The sequence below is a fragment of the Oenanthe melanoleuca genome, chromosome 8 (genome assembly GCF_029582105.1).
Source record: "Oenanthe melanoleuca isolate GR-GAL-2019-014 chromosome 8, OMel1.0, whole genome shotgun sequence".
In the NCBI taxonomy this organism is placed as follows: Eukaryota; Metazoa; Chordata; class Aves; order Passeriformes; family Muscicapidae; genus Oenanthe; species Oenanthe melanoleuca.
Window position 1 is genome coordinate 889,618 of NC_079342.1, and position 23,688 is coordinate 913,305.

Genomic DNA, 23,688 nt, shown 5'->3' on the forward strand with positions numbered 1-23,688 from the left:
GCAGCCCCAGCTCCCTCAGGCTTTCCTGGCACAGAGATGCTGCAGCCCTTGCTCAGCTCCAGGAGCTCCTGCCCTGCTGTGCTGAGGGTGCAGAGCTGCACAGAGCCCTGCAGAGGAGCCTGCAGGGCTGGCACAGGGTGGGATCCCTGCCTGACCTGCAGGGAATGCTCTGCCTGAGGCACCCCAGGATCCCACTGGGCACTGCTGGGCAGGGACAGCTCATTGTCCCTCAGGATCCCACTGGGCACTGCTGGGCAGGGACAGCTCATTGTCCCTCAGGATCCCACTGGACACCATTGGGCAGGGACAGCTCATTGTCCCTTAGGATCCAACTGAGCACTGCTGGGCAGGGACAGCTCATTGTCCCCCAGCACCCCCAGGTCCTTCCCTCAGAGCTGCTCCAGCAGGTTCCCCCCCAAGTCTGTACCGTGCTGGGGTAATTCCCAGGTGCTGCGGAACTCCAGGCAGTGCTGCCGGGCTCCCCGTGTGGATCAGCAGTGTGCTGCGGGGTTGTTCCCGGTTATTCCCGGTTATTCCCGGTTATTCCCACAAAGCTGCCCCTGGATCCCGGGAAGGCGCCCCGGGAGCGGCCCCTCAGAGCGCGGCGCGCGGGCGCCCCCTAGCGGGCGGGCGTTGCCTGTGCAGGGCGGGCCCCGCCCCACCGGCAGCCAATGGGAGGGCGCGGGAGCCCCGCCCCGCCGGCGCCGCAGCCAATGGGGAGGTGCGAGAGCCCCGCCCTGCCGAGCCCCCGGAGCGCTGAGGGCCAGTCCCTCAGAGGCGCAGCCATGGCAGACAAGGAGATGCAGGGGTTCCTGCCCCCCTTCAAGCACTTCGCCACCACTGCCATCCATGTGGGCCAGGATCCCGAGCAGTGGCGCTCCGGGGCCGTGGTGCCGCCCATCACGCTCTCCACCACTTTCAAGCAGCGGGCGCCCGGCGAACACGCGGTGAGTGCGGCCGCCGCCGGGGTAGCGAGCCCCGCGCGGGGCACTGAGTCACCCGCGGGGACACCGAGCCCCGCTCCGGGCTCGGGCACAGCTGGGGGGCCACGAGCATCCGGCGTGTCCCAGCCGGGGGTCCGGGAAGGGCAGGGAGCTCCCGCTGCGGGTGTTTCCCCACGTGGCAGCTGCTGGGCGAACGCGAGCATCCCGCTGGGCTGGGAGCGGGGCTCTGGCCCAGGCGGGCGCTGCCATCTCCTCAGTGCGGACATTGCGGAGCCGCCGTCCCCTGCCCTGTGCTCCGGGAAGGGCCTGCTGGGCAGCGATGGGCCCGGAGGAGCCGCGGGGCTCCGGCCTGAGCCAGCCGGGGGTTCTGGGGCGGGCAGAGGTTGGGGTGAGGTTGGGATGATTCCCGTGCGGCAGCGGGGAAGGGGAGCAGGGAGCGTCCCGGGCTCGCAGGGATGCTGCTGCAGGGGCTGCCCGGAGCCCCGAATCTGGGAGGCTCTTCCTGTCCTGCACGCCTCCCAGGGCCCGGGCAGAGTCCCTGTTCCACTACACACTCTTTAAGTAAGAGCCTGCTCCAGTTTTCCTTTCAAATCGAGGGAATATTTCCTAAGGATTTTGTGGATGCCTTGTAGAAAGTGCCGGAAAAGTTTGCATGGAGCTGTGCTGAAGTTTCTGTGGCACAAAGCTGCTACTTCTAAATCGGCACCTGCTGGTCGGGCAGGAGGAATTTGCCTTGTGATTCCTCATTCCACACAGAATCCCAGCTGTGCTGAGGCCCTCAGGAGGAGTCACGCTGCTGTAGCCACATCCTGGTGACAGGATCCATGTTCTTGCCGGGAGCTCTGCCAGATCAATCAGCAGGATTCCTGACTATGAGGAAGTTGACATTAAAGAGAAATCCTAAAAGCAGGCAAATCCCAGGGTGCTCAGCAGGTTCTCTTGGTAGCACCTGCATGTGTGCGTGCATGAGTGGTGTTTTTCCTCATTGCATTTCCCCATAATTTACATAAAAGCTGTGGCACTGAGAAACATGCGGGTTCTCAAGAACTGATAAGAGGATTTGGCCACAATACCCTGTGGGTGTGATGGAGATGGACACAGGTTTTCCCTGAGAATCCCCTCCAGAGAGGCTGTGGAGTCTCCCTCACTGCAGATGCCCAGAGCTGTCTGATCCCGTGCCCCGAGCTCTGGGCTGGCCCTGCTGAGCAGGGAGTGGGACCTGGGCACCCTCATGGTCCCTCCAGCCTGACCCAGCCTGGACTGTGCAGCCCAGCACCTTTTCTCCCTCAGTGCCCACAGGTGGATGTCTGGGCAAAAGCAGGAGAATGTGGCTCCTGGCCCAGGGCACCCCAGGCCCCTGTCTGTGGTGGGGATGCCCAGCTGGGTGCTGTGCCAGGACAGCCTCCTGCTGCCCTGGGAGGAGCTGGCTGCCCTCAGCCAGGGCTCTTTAGGAACCTGGAGCTGCTGTTATTGCAGACTTTCCCAGGGCTCTCTCTGATGATTGTTTTTTATCCCCACCCCAGGGTTATGAATACGCCCGGTCTGGGAACCCCACTCGGGATTGCCTGGAAAAGGCTGCGGCCGCCCTGGATGGAGCCAAATACTGTGAGCACCTCATGGGCTGGACACTGGGGCTGCAGCAGCCTGGGACAGAGGGAGGTGTCCCTGCCCATGGCACTGGGGGGGCTTTGGGGTCCCTCCACCCCAAACCACTGCAGGGTTCTGTGAGCACGGCTCTGGCTGGCTCTGTGCTGGGCACATCAGGCTCCTGCTGTCACTGGCTCCACGTTCCCAGGGAGGCAGTGACAGAACAGGTTCTTTTCAGAGGCAAAGCGAGGAAGGCCAAGGCAAGTCTGACTTGTGTCACATCAAACATGATCCATCTGCCATTGGCTCCTTTCTCTTCCAGGCTTGGCTTATTCCTCTGGCTTAGCAGCTCTTTTGAACATCTGTCACCTGCTGAAGACAGGAGACACAGTTATCTGCATGGATGATGTCTATGGAGGTGGGTACAGCACCCTGTGGCTTCAGCCTTCATTGTGCAAGGGATCAAACCTGTCTGGTCTCAGGAACTCTCAATTTCCCATGTAGGACCTCACTGTTCTTTGTTTTAGTTTTGTGAGAACACAGATCCCTCCTGTGTGATCTGGATGTTGAAATATTCTGTTGGCACAACAGGAGGTTTAGAAAGACACAACCAGAGATGCATGTTGGAGTGAGGGGAAATGGCAGCACCTTTGTCTTGCCCAGGTTTGTGTGCAGAGCAGGACCCTCTGCAGCCCAAGGCAGCAGCACTTCCCAGTGTCTGCTGTTTCTCCTGGCCCTTCCCAAGGTCTGGCCCTTTCCCAACCATTTTGTCTGGGCTGTTCCAAGAAAGGGTTTCTCACCAAAGAGCCACCCAAACATCACACAGATATTTCCTTCAACTCACAGAATCCTCCTCCATGTTCCAACCCCTCCTGCTCAGATGGAAAACTCAGTCCCTGGGGATAACCTTGGCAAAAGGACCCAATCAATAATTGTTAATCCAGGCAATATTTCCTGGCAGTGAGTGCTGCACATCCACTGATCACCTGTTGCTGCTGGATTCTTTCAGTCTTCCCAGGGAAAGGCTTCAAAGACAGGGAGGAATCATTTTTAATGGAATGATGAGAAACAGTAGCTGGAGTCTTCCCCTTGGTTCTTCTTGTCTGTTTAATTTTCTGGTCATAAACCCCACACTGATTTCAAGTACTTCATAAACCATTCTGATCACCCATGATTACTATTTCATGATCATTAAACCCACAACAATCTTTACACTTTGTAAATAAAGAAATGATAAATGTGCCATTTATGGTGTGCAGCATAAAGCTGTGCCCTCCTGGCTGTGCCTGGATGATGCAAGAGGCTGGAGAGCAGGGAATGAAAGATAAGGAAGTTGTTTCATTTTGTGACTTTGTTGGGGTTTTTTTTTAGGCACAAACAGATATTTCCAGAAAGTAGCATCGGAAAATAATTTGAAAGTAGTTTTTGTTGACTGCACAAAACCAAAATCCCTGGAAGCTGCAATCACACCAGACACCAAGGTAGGGGAGAGGGAAGGGATTTTCAAGGGATGTTAAATTGTTTTATCCTTGCTCCTGTTGATTTTGGGGGGGTGTGTTGAGCTGAGGGGGGGCAGCTTGGGGCACAGCTGGATCCACCAAATCCCACTGTGCTGCCTCATGGAAAACATCCTAAGAAGGGCAAAAACCCTGGAGAGAGAGAGGAGGGAAAAGGGAAAAGGTGAGGAAGAGCAGAGGGAACACTGAGCTTGGAGCTGGAGGTGCTCCATGGCTCTGGGTGGGTGATCCCTGATCCAGGGGAGGGACCTCAGCTGGGAAAGGCTCTGGGAAAGGCTCTGGGAACAGGCTCTGTCCTGGCTGAGCCCCTCTCCAGCTGGGAAAGGCTCTGGGAACAGGCTCTGTCCTGGCTGTGCCCTTCTCCAGCTGGGAAAGGCTCTGGGAACAGGCTCTGTCCTGGCTGAGCCCCTCTCCAGCTGGGAAAGGCTCTGGGAACAGGCTCTGTCCTGGCTGTGCCCCTCTCCAGCTGGGAAAGGCTCTGGGAACAGGCTCTGGGAACAGGCTCTGTCCTGGCTGTGCCCCTCTCCAGCTGGGAAAGGCTCTGGGAACAGGCTCTGTCCTGGCTGAGCCCCTCTCCAGCTGGGAAAGGCTCTGGGAACAGGCTCTGTCCTGGCTGAGCCCCTCTCCAGCTGGGAAAGGCTCTGGGAACAGGCTCTGTCCTGGCTGAGCCCCTCTCCAGCTGGGAAAGGCTCTGGGAACAGGCTCTGTCCTGGCTGTGCCCTTCTCCAGCTGGGAAAGGCTCTGGGAACAGGCTCTGTCCTGGCTGAGCCCCTCTCCAGCTGGGAAAGGCTCTGGGAACAGGCTCTGTCCTGGCTGAGCCCCTCTCCAGCTGGGAAAGGCTCTGGGAACAGGCTCTGTCCTGGCTGAGCCCCTCTCCAGCTGGGAAAGGCTCTGGGAACAGGCTCTGTCCTGGCTGTGCCCCTCTCCAGCTGGGAAAGGCTCTGGGAACAGGCTCTGTCCTGGCTGAGCCCTTGTCCAGCTGGGAAAGGCTCTGGGAACAGGCTCTGTCCTGGCTGAGCCCTTCTCCAGCTGGGAAAGGCTCTGGGAACAGGCTCTGTCCTGGCTGAGCCCCTCTCCAGCTGGGAAAGGCTCTGGGAACAGGCTCTGTCCTGGCTGAGCCCCTCTCCAGCTGGGATTTTTCTGGGATGCACAAGCCCAGCTTTAGGGAAACCTCCCTGAGCTGGGAGGAGCTGCAGCCTCCCCTGGCTCTGGCAGGGCCACTGCCCATCCCCAGTGCACAAAGCCCATGGGGAGCTGACCCCACTGGACACCCAGAGCCCTTGGGACTCAGCCAGCACTGGGAACTCTCTGACCTGGAGTTTTTTGGGTTTGTGCAGCTGGTTTGGCTGGAGACCCCCACGAACCCCACGCTGAAGGTGATTGACATCAAAGCCTGTGCTGACCTGGTGCACAGGCACCCAGGGGTGCTGCTGGCCGTGGACAACAGCTTCATGTCTGCCTACTTCCAGGTGTGTCACCTGCCCCAGGCCAGGGGGATTGGGAAAGGGGTTGGGAAGGGATCATCAGGATCAAGGAAGACCCAGCTAAGCCTTGGTGTTGTAGGTGTAAAGTCACCCTTTCTGCAGAGAGCAAAGTGCCTGGTTCTTGCTGAATTAAGAACTCTGCAGGAAGTGTTAATGCTTAGCTCAAGCAGCTCTGCAGTTGGCCTGGGACACTGCAGAGGTTTGGAGATTTTCCCTGCAATGTGTTATTTGCTTCAGAATTCCCAATTTCCTCCAGAAAGGGCTGTGTGGAAGAATACAGGGTGCTGGTTAATGTGTCTGGAGCAGCCTGGTGTGGAGAGAAAATCAGTGCTAATGATTAATTGGTGGGAGCAGTAGGTGAGGTACCACACTGGGCCAAGAAAAGCAGAATTTCACAGTGATCTGTACATCAATATTGGGTGTAAAAGGGCTTTTCCATGATTGTTCTGGCTGGGTATCTCCACATTCCCTGGCTGGGAGTCTGTGTTTAATGTGGCAGCAGCAGTCTTTGCATCTGCCTGCTTTGTTCCATTTTAACAGTGATGATCCTCACTCTTTAGAATGTGTTGATAAAATGTGCAAAGTGCCTTAATTAGTGATTGATTAAAAATCCAGCACTGCTCATCACCTCTTGCTCATCCACTCCTGGTTTGTGTCACTTCAGGAGGCTCCTGGGCACAGAGCTGGGGGAGAGGGCAGAGGGAGCTGCAAAGGAACCTCCTTTCCTCATGTTCTCAGCTCCTCCAGGGCAGGAGCTCCAACACTGGGAAACAGCAATTCTGCTTTGCAGTTTGAGTCCTTCATTTCCCAGGGAAATGCACTTTACAGGGTCAATGCCATTATTGGTCCCTCAGCTGAGCAGAACTGTTTTGTCCCAGCTATGGACTGGATGTTGGATGTGCTCAATCCCTTCTCTCCCTGCAGCCTGTGGGAGTTGGGGCAGTGCTTTCAAATCACATTTTCTTGTGCTTACCCTGGATTCAGAGTGCCTCCCTGTACTGCTGCTTTCAGCACATGTTCTGTTCTCATCCTCAGGATTTTGTGTTTGTTTCTGCACTGATTGTTCCTGTGTGAGCTCACAGCCCTTGGAACAGCTGGGAATGAACCTGAGTGCACCCAGAGTTGAATTCTGATGTTATTTTCCTTTTGTTCCAGCGTCCTTTGTCCCTGGGGGCTGATATTTGTATGTCTTCTGCAACCAAATACATGAATGGTGAGTATGAGAGTTCAGCACACCCTTAGGGCAGGGTTGGATGGGAGACTGGGGAGGAATTCCTGGCTGGGAGGGTGGGGAGTGGCAGTGTCCATCCCTGGCAGTGTCCAAGGCCAGGCTGGACAAGGGGGTTTGGAGCAGCCTGGGGTGGTGGGAGGTGTCCCTGGGGGTTTGTGGCAGGACCCTGGAGCAGCTGGAGTGGCTGATCCCATTCTTGTCCCCTGTCATTTGTAGGGCACAGTGATGTTCTCATGGGCCTGCTCTGATCCCATTCTTGTCCCTGTCATTTGTAGGGCACAGTGATGTTCTCATGGGCCTGGTCTCTGTAAATCGGGATGATCTCTATGAGAGGCTCAAATTCCTGCAGAACTGTAAGTGCAGACAGGGAATTGCTGACAGAGATCCTGTTCACAGCCACAGCTGCTGCTGGGGAAGGTGTGCATGCACACAGGTGGGAAACCTGCCTGGGAATATGACTTTAATGGGCACATTGAGTAAACTGAGTTTACTGAGTTGAACTGAGTAAAGTTCAATTAAAATAAAACTCCAATAAAATGAGAGACCTTGATCTCCACTTCCCAGGCACTTCAGGAGGGCACTGGGGCACATCCTGAAACCATTGAGGTGCCCACCTGCAGTGAGGGGGTTTGGAACTCCCTCACCCATCAGGATGTGCCCAGTGCAGAATTTTCTTACCTCTGATGATTCCAGCAATTTTCCAGCCTCTTCACTGTCAGGAATAAATTCCTGCCCAGGGTTGTGCCTGCAGCAGGGAAGGTGCACTGTGTCCAATAAATGTAATCCTTGAGGCCTGAGCCTGTTAATTGGGCTCATTAATTGGCTCCCCAGTGTGGGAGATGAGGAGCAGAGATTGGCTCAGGTGTCTTCCCACTCGTTCCAACCCCAGAACTGCTGGAGATGAGGGCATGTTTGGCTTTGCTGAATGCAAAACACCAGTGTTGCTGTGGAATTCCATGGGATTTTATGGAATTCCTTCCCATTCCCACAGCCCTGGGAGCTGTCCCCTCCCCCTTTGACTGCTTCCTCTGCAACCGTGGGCTCAAGACTCTGCACATCAGGATGAAGCTGCACTTCCACAACGGCCTGGCCGTGGCCAAGTTCCTGGAATCCCATCCCAGGGTGGAGAAGGTCATTTACCCAGGTGGGTGGGGGAACATCCCAGGGGAGGGATTTGGTCTGGGAACATCCCAGGGGAGGGATTTGGGAACATCCTAGGGGAGGGATTTGGTCTGGGAACATCCCAGGGAGGGATTTGGGAGCTGTGGTGCCCCGTGACTGGGGCTGGGTCACTCAGGTGGGGCTGAGCTGCCCCAGCTCTGCTCTGGAGTTCACTGGGAATTCTCCCAACTCTCCCCATTCCAGGGTTGCCTTCACACCCCCAGTACGAAGTGACAAAGAAGCAATGCACGGGCTGTCCTGGAATGATCGCCCTCTACATCAAAGGGAACATCAAAAATGCCTCTGCCTTCCTCAAGAGCCTGAAGGTAAAGGGAAGGCAATGAAATCCCCCTCAGAGGGAGCTGAAGCTGCCCCGCTGAGGGCAGGGTGGGGGTGGTTTCCTTGCCAGGCCCTTTGGGCGTGCCCCCCGTAAATCGGGATCATTTGTCCCTGGGCTCAATGGGAGGGAACAAAGGGAGGCCTCAGCCCGGGAGGGTTTGTTTGCTCCGGGGTGAGGCGTGTCCAGCTCGGGCCAGCAGCCGCTGCTCGCTGAGGCTTTCTGCAGGATGGGAGCTGGGCTGCTGCAGCTCTGCTGGGATGGTGCAGGTGCCCTGGGGAGGGAAAGCCTCTGAGGAAGGGCCTGACCGGGGCAGAGAGGGAGCCCCTGGCCCTGGGAGAGCTGGGCTGGTTCCAACCAGGGATCCAGGGGCAGGGTGAGCCTGTTCCAAATCTCGGCTCTCACCTGCCAGATGTGCCCTTTATTCTCTAGTTACACCTAATGCAGTTTATAACATTAAAGTGATTATAGAACACCTTAGGGGAAAGTGTTCCTGAACTTTCCTTTCCCTCAGTGTCCTTGAGGAGCTCCCAGCCCCGAGGCTGCTCCAGGAGGGTTTGGACAGAGCTGCCAGGGGTGCTCAGGGTGGGACTGTTGGGGGGCCAGGAGCTGGATCAGTGATCCCTGAGGGTACTTCCCACTCAGGATATTCCCTGATTCTATTAATTCTATTTCCATGCATCCATAACCTCCTTCCCTTGCTCCCACAGGTGTTTTCCCTGGCTGAGAGTCTGGGTGGCTTCGAGAGCCTGGCAGAGCATCCGTGAGTTCCTCCTTCCATCCTCAAAAAGCTGCAGAGCACCACAGAATTCCCACCATTTTCCAGCCCCCAAAGCTGTTGTGCTGTTTTGCCTTCAGCAGATCTCAGGGACTGTTGTGCAGCACAAAGCCAGGGGAGATTCCAGAGGGGGGGAATTCTGAGAGTGCAGACAGGGAGGAATTTTGCCCAGAGGGCTGAGGCACAGTTGGTGTCCATGGAGACAATCCCAGAAGCTGCTGAGTGCTGGGAGAAGGAGCAGCTGGGATTGAGGAATGCTCTGCTCCTGCTCACACCAGGGCAGGGTCACTGTGTGCTCCCACCTGCCTCTGGCTCCCTGGCAGCACCTCTGGGGCTGTTTGAAACTGCTCCAAACAGGGTTTGCATGGAATTGCATTCTTTTACTCAAAGCCAATTTGCTTTTTGGAAAGGTACATGGAAGTTCATGACTATAATTAAATGCTAAATCATTTCACTGTCTGATTTCACAGCAAACCTTGAGCCCCTCCAGCAGCTGCAAGGAGCTGGTGCTAGTGACTGAGCACATGGGGACATCCCTTCTTGCCTGTATCCTCTGTAGCTGGGGAGAATAAACCCTCCAGAATCACCTGGGACAGCTGGAGAAGGGATCTGAGAAACCAGAACTGAAAGCAGGAGATTTTATACTGGAGGTTGCCCATTCCCCACATGCAGAGCTTACAGCCCCTCTGTAGAATAAAAAAGGAATAACCCTGGAAGGAAAAGTGATGGGATTTTCTCCTTTTTCAGATTCAGATTTTTACAGATCCCCTTCTTCATAATCATTTGTGTTTAGGAAACAACCTGGAGATGCAATTCCCTGACTTGTGAGCATTCCCATCATTTCCAGGAGCTGCTGCCAGGATCCCTCTGCACCTGTGGGTCACACGAGTGACACAGAGGAGGTGTCAGATCCTGCTGCCATTGCAGGGCTGCTGGCAGGGAGCAGCTGGGCTGCTTTTACCAATGAAAGTCCCAATTCTTAGGGAAAAGCTCCTTTTTATCCCTGCAGGGCCATCATGACCCATGCCTCGGTGCCTGAGGAGGAGAGGAAAGCTCTGGGAATCACTGACACCCTGATCCGCCTCTCGGTGGGGCTGGAGGACGAGGAGGATTTGATCGAAGACCTGGACCAGGCCCTGAATGCTGCGGTGAGTGGGGAGTTCCCTCCCAAAATAATCCCCACCCACCTTTGCCAGGGGCTGAGCCTGCAGCTCCTCCCACAGGAGCCTGGGCTGGGGATTGAGAGTTTCCCTGTTTGCAGCCCAGCTCAGGGACAGCCCCAAGGATTGAGGGGCAGTTGGGATGTGCCAGGCACAGCCCCATGGATTGAGGGGCAGTTGGGATGTGCCAGGCACAGCTCCAAGGATTGAGGGGCAGTTGGGATGTGCCAGGCACAGTTCCATGGATTGAGGGGCAGCTGGGATGTGCCAGGCACAGCCCCATGGATTGAGGGGCAGTTGGGATGTGCCAGGCACAGCCCAATGGATTGAGGGGAGTTGGGATGTGCCAGGCACAGTTCCCATGGATTGAGGGGCAGTTGGGATGTGCCAGGCACAGTTCCCATGGATTGAGGGGCAGTTGGGATGTGCCAGGCACAGCTCCCATGGATTGAGGGGCAGTTGGGATGTGCCAGGCACAGTTCCCATGGATTGAGGGGCAGTTGGGATGTGCCAGGCACAGTTCCCATGGATTGAGGGGCAGTTGGGATGTGCCAGACACAGCTCCCATGGATTGAGGGGCAGTTGGGATGTGCCAGGCACAGCTCCCATGGATTGAGGGGCAGTTGGGATGTGCCAGACACAGCTCCCATGGATTGAGGGGCAGTTGGGATGTGCCAGGCACAGTTCCCATGGATTGAGGGGCAGTTGGGATGTGCCAGGCACAGCCCCATGGATTGAGGGGCAGTTGGGATGTGCCAGGCACAGTTCCCATGGATTGAGGGGCAGTTGGGATGTGCCAGGCACAGCTCCCATGGAGCTAAAATGTGACTTTAATTTATGCAAAGGAAAATAAAAATGTGTGGTTGATAGAGGGCAGAGCACAATGATCCCTCCCTTTCCTTCCTGCAGTTTGAATAAACCTTGAGGGTCTAAAAGGAACTTGGGACTGGACATGGCTGTGGACAAGGACATGGAAACCAAACCTCTCCTGCTCTGCCTCTCTTTGCCAGCAGAGCTCAGTGTTTCTCCTGCTGCTGCAGGCCTTGGGGCACAAGGGCTGGTTCCTGTTACTGCTCTCAGATCACTCTCCTCTCACCCATCAGCTTGGCTCAGAAACTTGATTGAGCTCAGATTTATTTTAATTAAGTTAGAAATTTGCTTAAGAGCTTTTTCTCCTCTTGATGTTTTATTGAAAATGAAGTGAAATCCAACACCTGGTAAATAATAACTTTCTAAAGAGGAGACTTTGTCTCTTAAGAAAAAATCATGTGCTGTAGGAATTATTGGAATAATTTTAATTAAAACACGCTTTTCCTTTCCTTGCTTGTGTTTCCATTTGCACGTGCTCCTGGTGTTCAGAATCAGGGGATGGAGTGACCCTGGAGCTGTTGGAATGTTCCTGTGGGAAGGCAGGAGGGGCTGGGGCTGAGTCAGGACAATTCTGTATTGGCACACCCAGAGCAGCCTTCACTGCACAGAGGGATTAAATCCTGACACAAGCCAAGTGAAGATGTTCCCACCCAACCCTCCTCATTGCACACAGTCCCAGCCTGGTTTGGCTGGAATGCACCTCGAAGCCACCCAGTGCCAGCCCCTACACCTCCGGAGCAGCTCTGACATGAGGCAGGGCCAGCTGTCCCATCACGTTAATGACTGTTAAGTAACGAGCTGGGATTGGTGAATTTCTGTAATTACTGTTAATCACAGTTAGGTAATTAACGCCTGCGAAGGTGCTCGGGGCGGGATTCGAACCCGCGGCTCCAGCGTCCTCTCAGCCCGGCCCACTGCGTGACGTCACGCGCCCGTGCGCCTGTCTCGGCCAATCAGCTGCCGGCGGCGGATTCGAACGGCGGGGCGGCTGCGGCGGCCGTTGCGCGCGCGGCGTGGCCGGTAGGGGGCGCTGCGCTCCCCCCGTGAGGGGCCGCCATGGCCGGGCCGGGAGCGGAGCCGGGGCCGGGAGCGGAGCTCGGGCCGTACCGGGCCACGAGACTGGTGAGCACCGAGCGGGACCGTGAGGGAGCGGGAGCGGGACTGGGGCTCGGGCCGCACCGAGCGGGACCGGGAGCGGGACTGGGACTCGGGCCGCACCGAGCGGGGCCGTGAGGGAGCGGGAGCGGGACTGGGGCTCGGGCCGCACCGAGCGGGACCGTGAGGGAGCGGGAGCGGGACTGGGGCTCGGGCCGCACCGAGCGGGGCCGTGAGGGACCGGGAGCGGGACTGGGGCTCGGGCCGCACCGAGCGGGGCCGTGAGGGACCGGGTGCGCGGCCGCTGGAGGGAGCGGGGCGCTCACGGCACCCGTGCGAGCGTAGCGGGATGGGAGCTGGCTCTGCCCTCGGGACTCCTGTCACGACAGAGCGGCTGCCGCGACATGTGGGTGCCCTGGGACCCCCCGCTCCCTGTCACGACACGTGGGTGGGTGCCTGGAGCCCTCCTGCCCCGTGCCCGTTTTCTCGGTGTGTCCGTGCTCGGGGACGCCCTGCCCGCTATCGCCGCATGGGGGAGCCCTGGGGCGCCCTGCTCTCTGTCGCGACATGCGCTGCTCAGGGACACCCTGTGATATATGGGTTCCCTGGCATCCCCTGCTCTCTATCGCGACATGGGTTGTCCGGGGACGCCGCTACATTTTACATGGGAGTACCTGGAAACCTCCCACGCCCTGCCCTCTGTCGCGACATGGCGGGCATCAGTACCGCGGCTGGGCAGCGCTCCTATCGCGACAGGCGCTCCGTGTCCCCGCAGTGGAACGAGCTGACGCGGTACTTCCGAGCGGGGATGCCCGTGCGGCGGCACCGGCAGCGGCTGCGCTCGCACGGCAGCTGCTTCACGGCGGCCGAGGCCGCGGACTGGCTGCACCCCGTGCTCTGCAGCCACCGCAGCTTCGGGCCCGACGTGAGCCGCCAGCAAACCGTGCAGCTGCTGCGGAAATTCCTCAAGAACCACATCATCGAGGACATCAAGGGCCGCTGGGGAGCTGAGAACCTGGAGGACAACGGGGCCCTGTACAGGTAGCGTCGGATGAGAATTATTATTATATTATATTAATTTTTCTTATTATTTATAATAAATAATAAGTATATAATTTACTTGATAAACGAGGTTCGGTTGCTCGGTAGATTTTTAAAAAGTTTAGTAAGAGACAATAAAACAAAAGGTTACAAAACTCAGGTGCTTGGCATTCCACCAAGAGCACTCCTTAACTCAGACAACACTTCATAAATGCATCAGCCTGTTGTATATTCATAGATATTTATGCAAAATTCAAACTCACTCCCCCCAAAGCTGTAAATCAATATTTTTGCTTTTTTTTTTTCCTTGTGGTTCCTTCTTGTCGGTGCACTCCTTGATAACAAAGATCAAGAAATCTTTTTCTTGGAGTTTTGGTGTTTGTTACTTTTGTCTTTATCAAGATAGGGTCATCTAAGAATGTGAAGAATTTTTTTATTATCTTTTTTGCCATTCTCTGAGTTAGTTACATGAACAAAAGCTTTTTACATCACCATGTTATAATCCAAGAAAAAAATCTATTTATCACACTACTATTTCTAAGTTCTGTTAATGGCAGTACTAAAAGAAACTCTATTCACACAGCAAAGTTTTCCAACGTTCATTTTAATATCTGTGAAAAACCAATAATATAATATGTATTTAAAACATTCATATAATTAATGAATACAGTAATAAATAATAAATAAGTGGTGTCTCAGGTTGAGAATTTTATTTAAAATTTCTCAGACTTGCAAAAATCCCTTGCTCTGGGTTGAGCATGTTGGACAAAAAGTTGATTATTGGCAGAGTTCTGCTCTCTGAGTGCTTTATTTCCCTCTGGTGTGTGTCTGTGCTTTTGTCTGGCCGAGGTTTTTCTGGAGCACAAAGTGCAGCCCAGTGCTCTGGAGTGAAGCCAGGAGTGTTTTGTGGGAGCTGCCTGCTGGGTTTGCTTCTCTTGGAGCTTTTTCACCAAGTCTGAGTGGGAACCAGAGCCCAGGAGCTCTGAAATTCCAGGTATTAATGAGCCTCACTTCTCACCTTCTGGGTCAGGCTGTGCCAACATCTTCAGCTCAACTTTGGCATCAAGGAAAACAGCCCAAAGCTAATTTATCATCTGATAAATAAAATTTTAAAAACAGTGTTTTCCTTTAAGTCAATCTCAGAGTCACACTGCTGTGGAATCAGATGTTATTTTGTGAAGTCATTTATTTCATTACAGATCAATTCTGAATGTATTTCACATCTCTCCCATTCATTACAGATTTCCTCCAACATCTCCAGTCAAACCTCTCCCAAGCCCACCAAGGGAGAACTTGGAAAACTTCTCTGGAGAAAAAGGAAAACTTTTTAAACTGCCCAGTTCATCCAAGAAGGCTTTGAAAAAACTGGAGGTCCTGCAGTCTCTGGTAATAACTTTTGTTCCTTACAGCATTGCACTTGTCTTTGTTCTTTAAAATTTAGTGGCACTGCTCTGTTGTGGCATCTTACCTTAATAAAAAATAGTTTGGGCTTAAAGGAATTGAGAAAGATTAAGAATAAATTCATATGAGGGGGGGGTTTTGTTTTGTTTTGGGTTTTCTTTGTGTTTTAATAATTTTGAGTGCAGAATTATCCCTGCTAAGGGATTTTAAAGTATTGGAAGGGCTGGAAGGTGAAGTCCTAGAAATGATCTGCACAATATGGTCTTGTTGGAATTTAATTTATCTTTGGGGGACAAGTAATTAAAAAATAATTTAATTTGCCATCTTTTTGGAAGTGGTGGAATATGTGTGTGGTAATTGATTCAGCTGAGATTTGTGTGCATAAATTCTGAATTTAGGTTCCAGTCCTAAAGGAGGATAATTCATATATTAACACATCTGGATTTGAGGTGGTTTTACCTTTTAAATTGCTGATTTTGGATTGATCAGGATTTTTTAAAATTTCTTTTTAGTTGTGTGCTTCCATTTCAGTGCTGAGGCTGCAGGTTACTCTCTGGCTCATGTGGAATTTAATGTTCCACAGAATGCCCTGTTCTTCTAATTCCAATCTCTCTGATTTTAATTGCCTTAAGAGGCTCATTTGTCTTACAGTATAAACCACTCATTTTCAGGAAAACTTAGCAAGACCAAAAGCTGATGTAACAGAAGAAAAGAAGAAGGACACCCTGCAAAGGAGGGAAATAAGCCAGGAAGATGTGCAAGAAACATGGAGAAATATCATCCAGATCCAGTGAGTGAGGAATTACACCCAGCACCTCCTCATTCAGTAGGAAACAGCCCAAGCAAGCTTTTGCAATTGGTTTTTAATGTTTAAAACTATGTTTTAAGTTGAATATTTTTTCTTGTTGTTTGCACAGTTGTCTAATCTCTTTAACATTGAATTGTTGCATTTCAGGAATTTCTGATCATGTGCTGGTGCTGAAATTATTTTTTTTTTGTGCTCTTCCTTGTGATTGTTGCTATTTGTCCCAGGGAAAATATCCTCAGGGTGTCCTCCTGGAAGGGAGTTGTTGTCAGAGAGAATTTCAGCTCAAACCAAGAGTTTTTGAATAGATATGGAAAGAACTGATTTTCCTTCATGCCTTGCAAATCTTTGCTCTCTTCCTGCCCCAGTTTACAAACCATTCTGGGAGTGCCCTCGTTGGAGGAGGTTCTGCAGCCAGCCCAGATCATCCCTGAGTTTGTTGTGTACAACATGAGCAACACCAGCAGGCACGGGGTGGTGATCCTGCAGGACAAAGCAGGTGATGCTCATTTCCCTGGATTTGCTTCAAAATTCTTTATCTGGAAATAATAATGAATCTGTTTCACACTCTGTTTGCACTTTTTCCTCAAACCACAGCACAGCTCAGTGCTTAAATCCCATCCCACCCCTGCCATGGCAGGGACACTTTTCCCAGGTTGTTCCAGCCTGGCCTTGGACACTTCCAGGGATGGAGCAGCCACAGCTGCTCTGGGAATTCCATCCCAGCCAAAAAATTCCTTTCCAATATCCCATCCACCCCTGCCCACCTTCAGCTTCAAGTTATTCCCCTTTATCCTATCAAAATTACATATGTAGTAATATTTAAAACCAGTTTTAAATGTCATCTTTTGTACTTTGAGTTATTTAATACATGTGAGCTATTATTAGTTAATTATTTGGGCTCATGACTAAATGATGCATTTTTCTGTCTGGATTTCAGAAGACCTCCCTCACTGGGTGCTGTCAGCCATGAAGTGCTTGGCCTACTGTAAGTCACTGAGGAGCTTTTTAATTCCAGAAACCTCTTTTGAGAGTTGAAAGGGAAATATTTGTGTGTGTGAAATCAGCTGTGATGTTTCAGTTCAGAAACAGGCAAAACCTGTGGGTGGTTCCTCTAATGCAGTTTTTCACTGAAAGGGACTTTGCTTTTCCAGCTCCTGGCTTTTAGCTGGACCAAAACATTTCCTACACTTGATACTAAACTGGGCAGATCAATTTGCTTTGGTTTTCAAACAATCAAGTATAAATTAATTAGATGAGTGCCCCTCAAATGAAACCAGAGATAATGAGCTTGTTTTCCATGTGCTGAGCTTCCTTTTGCTCAAGGAGCTTGAACTGGGATCACTGTGCTTTGGAAATGAAGGGACCTACTGAGGGTTGGCTATTATTTTGCTGAGGGACCTATAAAGGCCATAAATTAATTTTTCTTTCTTTATTTCCTTGGTGTGGACCAGAACTGAGCACAGCTCTTCAGTGGCTGCCTGGAATCTCTTGCACTGCTTTTGCTCCCAAATTGTGCCAAACACAATATTTGTGGATTGCTGATAGCATTCTTTGCTTGTGAAACAAGAATAAATTTAGGCTGATCTTCAAAAATTCCTTTTATAATGGGATTGTGGATTTTTGGTGTGAACTTCCTTTCTTCCCCTCTTTTCAGGGCCCAGGAACAATGACATGAGCCAAGCCACCTACAGTGGCTTCGAGCGGGACGTGTTCAGAACAGTTGCTGATTATTTTCTCAGTCTTCCTGAGCCATTGCTTACTTTTGAATACTATGATCTCTTTGTTAATATCTTAGGTATGTATGAATTTAGAAACAGTCAGGGAAGCTCTGTGTTCAGGTCAGCTGGGGGACAAATGTGTGATTCAAAGCAGAGCTTGGCCCCTGATCTGTGTGGGAGCTCCAATCTGAGGAGGATCATCACTGCTCCATTCTGTATTAGTGTCAATTAAAATGTAGTTCTGCCTCATGATTTCCCATTTAAATTGCTGTTCCAGCTTGCATTCTAAATATTCAATAACAAAATCTTTAAAAGATGTGCTTGTTCTGCCTGCTCCTCACTACTGCAGTGTTACCTGGCTTTGTTCTTGCATGTTGGTTGCAATGACTTTGTTAAATTGCTTTGGGACTGAACTAAAGTCTTCTTAATTAATATCTTAATTAATATCTTAGCTTTGTTGTCTGTCTGCCCAGTTAGCAGCTCTCTGAACTGGTTCATTTTCATACCACTTGCATCTTTAACATCTCTTTCATTTCCTGATAGTTATGTGTGGCTACATCCAAATTCCTGGTCTGGGCAGTGGAAAACGTTCTGTCCAAGAGGAGAAATGTGACCCTCAGCCTTCAAAAACTCTTCACTTGAACTCTTTCAAGTCCACTGAGTGTCTTCTCCTAAGCCTGCTCCTCAAAGAGTCTGATGAGAAGGAGGAAGGAGAAGCTTCCAGGTTTTCCTCAGAAGAGCTGGGAGCCCAAAACCAGCATGGAAAGAAATGGCAGCAGCACAAAGTGCCACGTCAGCAAGGGAGTGCTGGGAAGCTGATGGGAGGGAGCTGCCAGAATCTTGCAGGATTCAGGAATGGCCAAGAGCCACCTGCAGCAGTTAGGACAAGGTGTCACTCCTTGGAAAGAATTGGAGCTGCTGCTTCAAGTGTGTGTAACAAAAGAGGATGTGCCCCCCTCAGGGGAGGTGCTGTGAGCACCCACAGGAGAAGTGAACTGCTGGAGGAGCAGAGAGTGACCTCAGGGGAGGAGCTGGGCTGGGAGAGCTCAGGTCAAGGCCAGAGGCTGAGCAGAGTGCCTGCCCCACCTCCCTGGGCTGCTGGAGCCAAGGGGACCCTGAGCCTGCTGGGCAGGAGGAGCTGCAGGAGCTGCAGTGCCATCAACAGAGCCAGCGCTGGGATCGCAGGGCAGCCCTGGGGGCGAGGCAAAGGCAGCTCCTGTGAGGGCTGGGCCAGCAGCACCCAGAGGCTCTGCAGGAGCAGCACAGACCTGGCACAGAGCACAGCAGCCTCTGTCCCCCCCTCCCCCTGTGTGCTGCCTGGCACAAGTAAGGGCTCTCTGCAGCATGCACTGCCTTGTGTGGCCTCACTAATCCTGCTTCCCTCACCTCTGCCACTCTTGCTGGCTTTGTGGATAGGCACAGAGCATGGGTTTGGGGGGTTTTTAAAGAAAATCTGCTGGCTGAATTGTTAAAGCTGCTGCAGCTCTGCTAACAAGTTAATAGTGTGTAGTATCTGGAATATGAGCTTGCTGTGTCAGTAATTGGCTTTTCTGCTCAGGTAAGTGGTGGGGGCAAGAAATCTGCACACACCTGCCTGTTGGAGATGTCTTTTTCTGTTCTGTAAATCATTATTTTCTGGGAATAATTAGTGTCATTCCTTAATTTTATTGTGGTCCTAATTGCACCATAAGGAAGGGAGTTGAAGATAACCACACAAACAAAGGCCTGTACATTCCTTTTTGTGATTTCTGTGAAACATAAATAATCACACTGAAAAATAAGAAATCTGCAGTACTGAGATAAAAATATGCTGGAAGCTGCTTCAAATCTTAATGCCAGCTGTCTTTGTGGTTAACTTGCAGATCTGCTGCAGCCTCACCTGGAAAGGATTGCAGTGGAAGCTCTGCAGATCTGCTGTTTGCTGCTGCCCCCCCCCAGGCGCAGGAAGCTGCAGCTGCTGCTGAGGATGATGGGCAGGATCAGTGGCAATGTTGACATGCCAAGGCTGCACGATGCCATGGGCACCAGGTCCCTGGTGAGAGAAGGAAAAGCTCTTCTTAAAGATGATTCCTCAGTCTGGTGTCTCTCCCAGCTGCCATTGAGAATCTCGGACTGGTTTGGGGTGGGAGGTTAAAGCCCAGCTCAGCCCAGTTTAAACCTGGCTCTTGGTGTGCATTAGGTCTGGGTTAGGTTGGCTCTGCAGGTTTGAATCACCTCACTTGTCTCAAGATGACCAACTCAAGATTTAGGTTTAGATGAGAAGTAGGAAGGAATTGTTGATTCAGAGGGAGGGCACAGGGTGCCCAGAGCAGCTGTGGCTACCCCTGGATCTCTGCAATGTCCAAGGCCAGGCTGGACAGGGAAGGTGTCCCTGCCCCAACCCAAACCATTCCAGGATTCTATTCTACAGTTCTGTGACAATACCAATTTTTAAGCTTTTTTCTGCTACTATCTTTTTCCAAAATGAATTTTTAATTGAAAATGCTGTTCAATTTCAAAGAAATTCATTCACATGAGGAAACAATGACTTTTCCTCCTTGTGTGCCCATACCTGGGAGTTGTGTTGGAGGATTTGTGTCCCTGTGTGGAGTGGAGAGGAGGGTGTAGATGCAGTTTTGTCACTGGGTTGTGCTGACCTTGCAGCTGATGCAGACGTTCTCCCGCTGCGTCCTGCGCTCGGCTCAGGAGGAGGATCTGGACGAGCTCCTTTCCACACGGCTGCTCTCCTTCCTGATGGACCATCAGCAGGAGATATTCCAGCTCCCAACCTACCTGCAGGTGGCTGTGCAGGATCACCTGGAGTACCTGAGGAGGGCTCAGGTTGGTGCCATCAGCAGCTCACATTCATTTGCTAATTGCTGCTTCTGAAGTTGGGATCATGCAAATAAACCCAGGGCATTGTGAATATACAGATATTAATGGAAAGGTTTTGCAGCTTGTGAGTGGGTGTGGGTGGTTATTAGGCACTTCTTAAATTAGTGCAGAATCAGTTGAGTGCATGCAGAGCCCTCTTTCTTTCAGTGCAAACAGGAAAAAGAAGAAATTTGTGCCATCTTGCCAACGTATTCCTACTGCAAACAAATCACTCCTCAGGAGTTTGAAGAACAAAAGGTCTCCACCTCACAGGCTGCAGTGGCAGAGCTCCTGGAGAACATCATCAAGGATAAAAACCTTTCTGTGAAGGACAAAAAGAAAAAGTTAAAACAGGTGAGTTTATTTCATCTGCTTCTGCAGTGCCTTTGTGAGGGAAGGGCTCAGGCACCAGAGCCTGGGGCAGGTGAGGAGCAGAATGTGCTGAGAAATGTTTGTGCTCAAGAGATTTTGAGAGTTTCATGTGCTCTGCTTGGAATTTTAAAGATGGTTTTTAATGCTGCATCCATGGAGCCAGGCTGGGAGAGCTGAGGATGACACCTGGAGAGGAGAAGGATCCAGGGAGAGCTCAGAGCCCCTGGCAGGGCCTGGAGGGGCTGCAGGAGAGCTGGAGAGGGGCTGGGGACAAGGGATGGGGGGACAGGACACAGGGAATGGATGCCCAGAGGGCAGGGATGGATGGGATATTGGGGAGAAATTCCTGGCTGGGATGGAATTCCCAGAGCAGCTGTGGCTGCCCCTGATCCCTGGCAGTGCCCAAGGCCAGGTTGGGACAGTGGGAGGTGTTCCTGCCATGGCAGGGTTTGGAATGAGATGGGATTTAAGGTCCCTTCCAGTCCAAAGCACTCCATAATAATCCAGCCCTTCACTGGCAGTGGTGTAAAAACAAAGGTGTTAAACCAGGATCAACCCATTCTGCTGGAGCTGCTGCTCTCCATTCAGTGATTCCTGGTGGAATTGCAGCCTGGATTCCAGTCACCATTAACATGCCACAGCTGGGGTTAAATTCACTAGTGTTAAAAGCAATACTTTATGGCTTTAAGAAACCAAACTCTCTCTGTTGAGAATCCTGAAACATTCTTTTGGTGGCCTTGGCTTTGTGTTTTGTAACATTTACAGTGCTCAAGATTATCTTGCACTTCTCTGGCCTACCAACAATTTGCCTAATAGTGAGGCTCAAACACAGCAATTTCTGGCAGGATTTAATCCTGGAGGGTTTTTCTTTCCTTTGGCAAATCTTTCTGCCCAATGGAATAGTTTTGTACTTGTCCTGGAATCTCCTAAGCAAGTCTTGTGACTCCCATTTGAACAAGCAGCTTTTCAGGGCAGCCACGCTTGGCTTTGGTGCCCCTCCTGCAGCTCTGACTTCCATGTGTGTTGTGGAAACTTTCTGGGCCTCTGAAAGTGAGCCTGGTTTGGTTCAAGACCATCAGAACTCCTGAATGCAAAGAAGAATGGTTAATGATAGTTGATTAAGGCCTGGAGTAAGAAAAGATTCACAACAACAGGGCAAAGGGGAGGAAGGAAATGGGGGCCCAGAAATGATCCCAGGACTGGAGGTGCCTCAGCAGAGCCAGCACAGGGGTGGGCCCTGCCCTGGGCCTGCTGGACAATTTCTTCTCAAGGGGAAATGTTGGGAATTCCTGGGAAAAGCCAAATTCATGGCACTTTCTGAGGGTGAGGTCCCAGCTGTGACAACAGCAGAAGTTACAAAGGTGGTTTGAATCCATCAGTGGAAAGGTTTGGCTCGTGTTCAGATGTATTTCCAGTTTTTCATCCTTTCCTAAAGCCTTGCATGGGAAAGAGGCAAAATGTCCAAGTCACTGCTCTGACTCCAGGTATTTTCATTTTCATGGGATCAGTGTGAGCTTCCCTGGCAGATCCCTTCCAAAACAGGCTGAGTCTTGGCTCCCTGCTGGGTACAGCACATTTATCCAAGGAATTTATCCAAGGCCACAGGAGTTGCTGCAGGCAGGGAGCAGGTGGGGTTGCTGTGGGGTGTGTTGTCACTGGTGCTGTGCTGCAGTTCCAGAAGGAATATCCCCACATCTACGGGCGCCGCTTCCCCCGCACCGAGTCGGAAGCGCTGCTCCTGGAGCACAAACCCACCATCAAGCAGCCCATGCTGAGCCTCAGGAAACCCAAATTTCACAGCCTCAGGTACTGATCTCACCTCACCTGAGCCACTGCTCCTGCTGGAAGTCTGAGGGATTCACCAAAGGAATTGCTGCAGGAGTTTGGTGGCTGCGCTGCAGAAGGAGGAAATGTTTACATGGACACTGTGCTGGAAGTGCCAAAATATCTTTTTTTGTTCGGTTGTTTTTTGTGCAGATACTTTGGTGTAACTTCCAAAAGAAAAAATATTTATCTGTTTACAAATTTTTACAATATATCAGAGTAAGAAAATGTGAAAATACACAAAATTTATATATGCTTTTTTATGGGAAACTAATAATCTGCCTCTTATTATAACCTTTAAATGTCTGGTGAGGATTTGTGCTGTTTATTGTAGTTTTTACATGTGTATGTGTTGTGACTAAGTGCCTTTTCTATTCTCAAAATGTTTGTCTTTAAACAAAGGACCTTCTATGAGTTCAGGACCAGGAGAGCCAGTTCACCATAAATAAATGATTGTCTCGCTCCATAAATGTTTCTGTTCGTATCATCTGTAAAACCCTCATCAGCTTTTTGATATTTATTTATATTAAAAGACTTGAAGTGTATTTCTGACATTTTCATGGAAAATTCTTTTTGGATCTGTAGGTGTGATTCTCAAAACAGGAGTGATGGATGGTCCATGAAGTGAGAACAGGATACAATAATTTCCCTTAAAAAAAGATTTTGTCAATGAGAAACCTAAATTAGCCTCATTTTATTGTGATTAATATATTAATGATATTAATGATTCCTGAGGGAACTTTGTGCTTTCAGGGCAGGGGGCAGCTGTTGCTCCCCCAGAACATCTGTAACCAGCCACCTCCAGCACTCAGCACCTGCCTGGACTTGCTTCCCATGCTTCCTGCCCCATTCCATGTTGCATAAATGCTTTGTTTATGTAGTGTTCCAGTTAAGTAACTTATTAGTGAGAAGCTCACATTTCCCAGGATTTGGCTTTCAAAGGCCTGCCCTCATTGTTCCCAGCTCTTGATCCAGGTTATTTAATGTTCACTTCTAAGGCTTTGACAGAACCAAAATGGGAATAAATAGGGAAATTACAATTACAGTTTTTCTGTAGAAAGGGTTAATGGGAGGGCTCAATCACAATCTCAGTGCAGGCTCCTGGTTTTTCTGTGAGAAGCCTGAAATGAACCCTTGTGCAAGTGGAAACTGCCTTGAGAGAGGGAGCAAGCAAACAAAACCAGGGCACAGAGCCAACCCTCAGCAAATGGAACAGGGGCTGTTTAATGTCTTTTTTTGTCCCTTCACCCCAGTTTGGCTCCCTGGAGCTGTTTCCCTCTGGGTGAGCAGCACCTGAATGTAGGTGGTGATAAAACACCTTCATCTTCTGCCTGAGAGTACAGCAGGAACCTCAGATCTTGTAAATATGTGAAATTACTCTTTTTTCATAAATGGTGACTCCTACTAGGGGTGGTTCCCAATAATGAGTCTGGAGGAGGCTGAGGGGAGACCTCAAGGGCTGCAGCTCCATCTCTGCTCCTGTGCCAGGGACAGGACCCCAGGGGAG

The 23,688-nt window shown here is 51.3% G+C and overlaps 2 protein-coding genes across 4 annotated transcripts; both read left to right on the plus strand.

The window, feature by feature from the left end:
* Window positions 1-694: 694 nt before the first annotated feature.
* On the plus strand, window positions 695-11,518 carry LOC130256469 (cystathionine gamma-lyase-like). The gene is made up of 12 exons (XM_056498142.1): window positions 695-947; window positions 2,468-2,549; window positions 2,854-2,949; window positions 3,903-4,012; window positions 5,386-5,517; window positions 6,688-6,745; window positions 7,039-7,116; window positions 7,755-7,907; window positions 8,129-8,250; window positions 8,972-9,024; window positions 10,049-10,187; window positions 11,109-11,518. Exons 1-12 carry the CDS (start codon window positions 714-716, stop codon window positions 11,115-11,117), a joined length of 1,266 nt encoding a protein of 421 aa, XP_056354117.1. The 5' UTR covers window positions 695-713; the 3' UTR covers window positions 11,118-11,518.
* Window positions 11,519-11,607: 89 nt separating this feature from the next.
* DEPDC1 (DEP domain containing 1) lies at window positions 11,608-22,726 on the plus strand. 3 transcript variants are annotated; one of them, XM_056498119.1, is made up of 12 exons: window positions 11,608-12,191; window positions 12,940-13,205; window positions 14,447-14,591; window positions 15,278-15,396; window positions 15,780-15,910; window positions 16,352-16,399; window positions 17,069-17,209; window positions 17,676-18,458; window positions 18,995-19,167; window positions 19,776-19,952; window positions 20,154-20,339; window positions 22,030-22,726. In XM_056498119.1, the coding sequence occupies exons 1-12, from the start codon at window positions 12,126-12,128 to the stop codon at window positions 22,168-22,170; spliced, it is 2,376 nt and encodes a 791-aa protein (XP_056354094.1). In that variant the 5' UTR covers window positions 11,608-12,125; the 3' UTR covers window positions 22,171-22,726. The 3 variants fall into 3 exon arrangements, with proteins under 3 accessions (XP_056354094.1, XP_056354096.1, XP_056354095.1); XM_056498121.1 differs by lacking the exon at window positions 17,676-18,458; XM_056498120.1 differs by lacking the exons at window positions 11,608-12,191; window positions 12,940-13,205 and adding an exon at window positions 13,236-14,199.
* Window positions 22,727-23,688: the final 962 nt, after the last annotated feature.

What these genes read in the sequence shown, in the direction of transcription:
- LOC130256469 (XM_056498142.1), top strand. Translation starts at nt 714, where the DNA reads ATGGGGAGGTGCGAGAGCCCCGCCCTGCCGAGCCCCCGGAGCGCTGAG. An exon ending in CAATCACACCAGACACCAAG is followed by an intron (nt 4,013 to 5,385) that starts GTAGGGGAGAGG and finishes GGGTTTGTGCAG; the next exon opens with CTGGTTTGGCTGGAGACCCC. An exon ending in GCTCAAATTCCTGCAGAACT is followed by an intron (nt 7,117 to 7,754) that starts GTAAGTGCAGAC and finishes CCATTCCCACAG; the next exon opens with CCCTGGGAGCTGTCCCCTCC.
- DEPDC1 (XM_056498119.1), top strand. Translation starts at nt 12,126, where the DNA reads ATGGCCGGGCCGGGAGCGGAGCCGGGGCCGGGAGCGGAGCTCGGGCCG. An exon ending in CTGTGTGCTGCCTGGCACAA is followed by an intron (nt 18,459 to 18,994) that starts GTAAGGGCTCTC and finishes GTTAACTTGCAG; the next exon opens with ATCTGCTGCAGCCTCACCTG. An exon ending in CCATGGGCACCAGGTCCCTG is followed by an intron (nt 19,168 to 19,775) that starts GTGAGAGAAGGA and finishes CTGACCTTGCAG; the next exon opens with CTGATGCAGACGTTCTCCCG.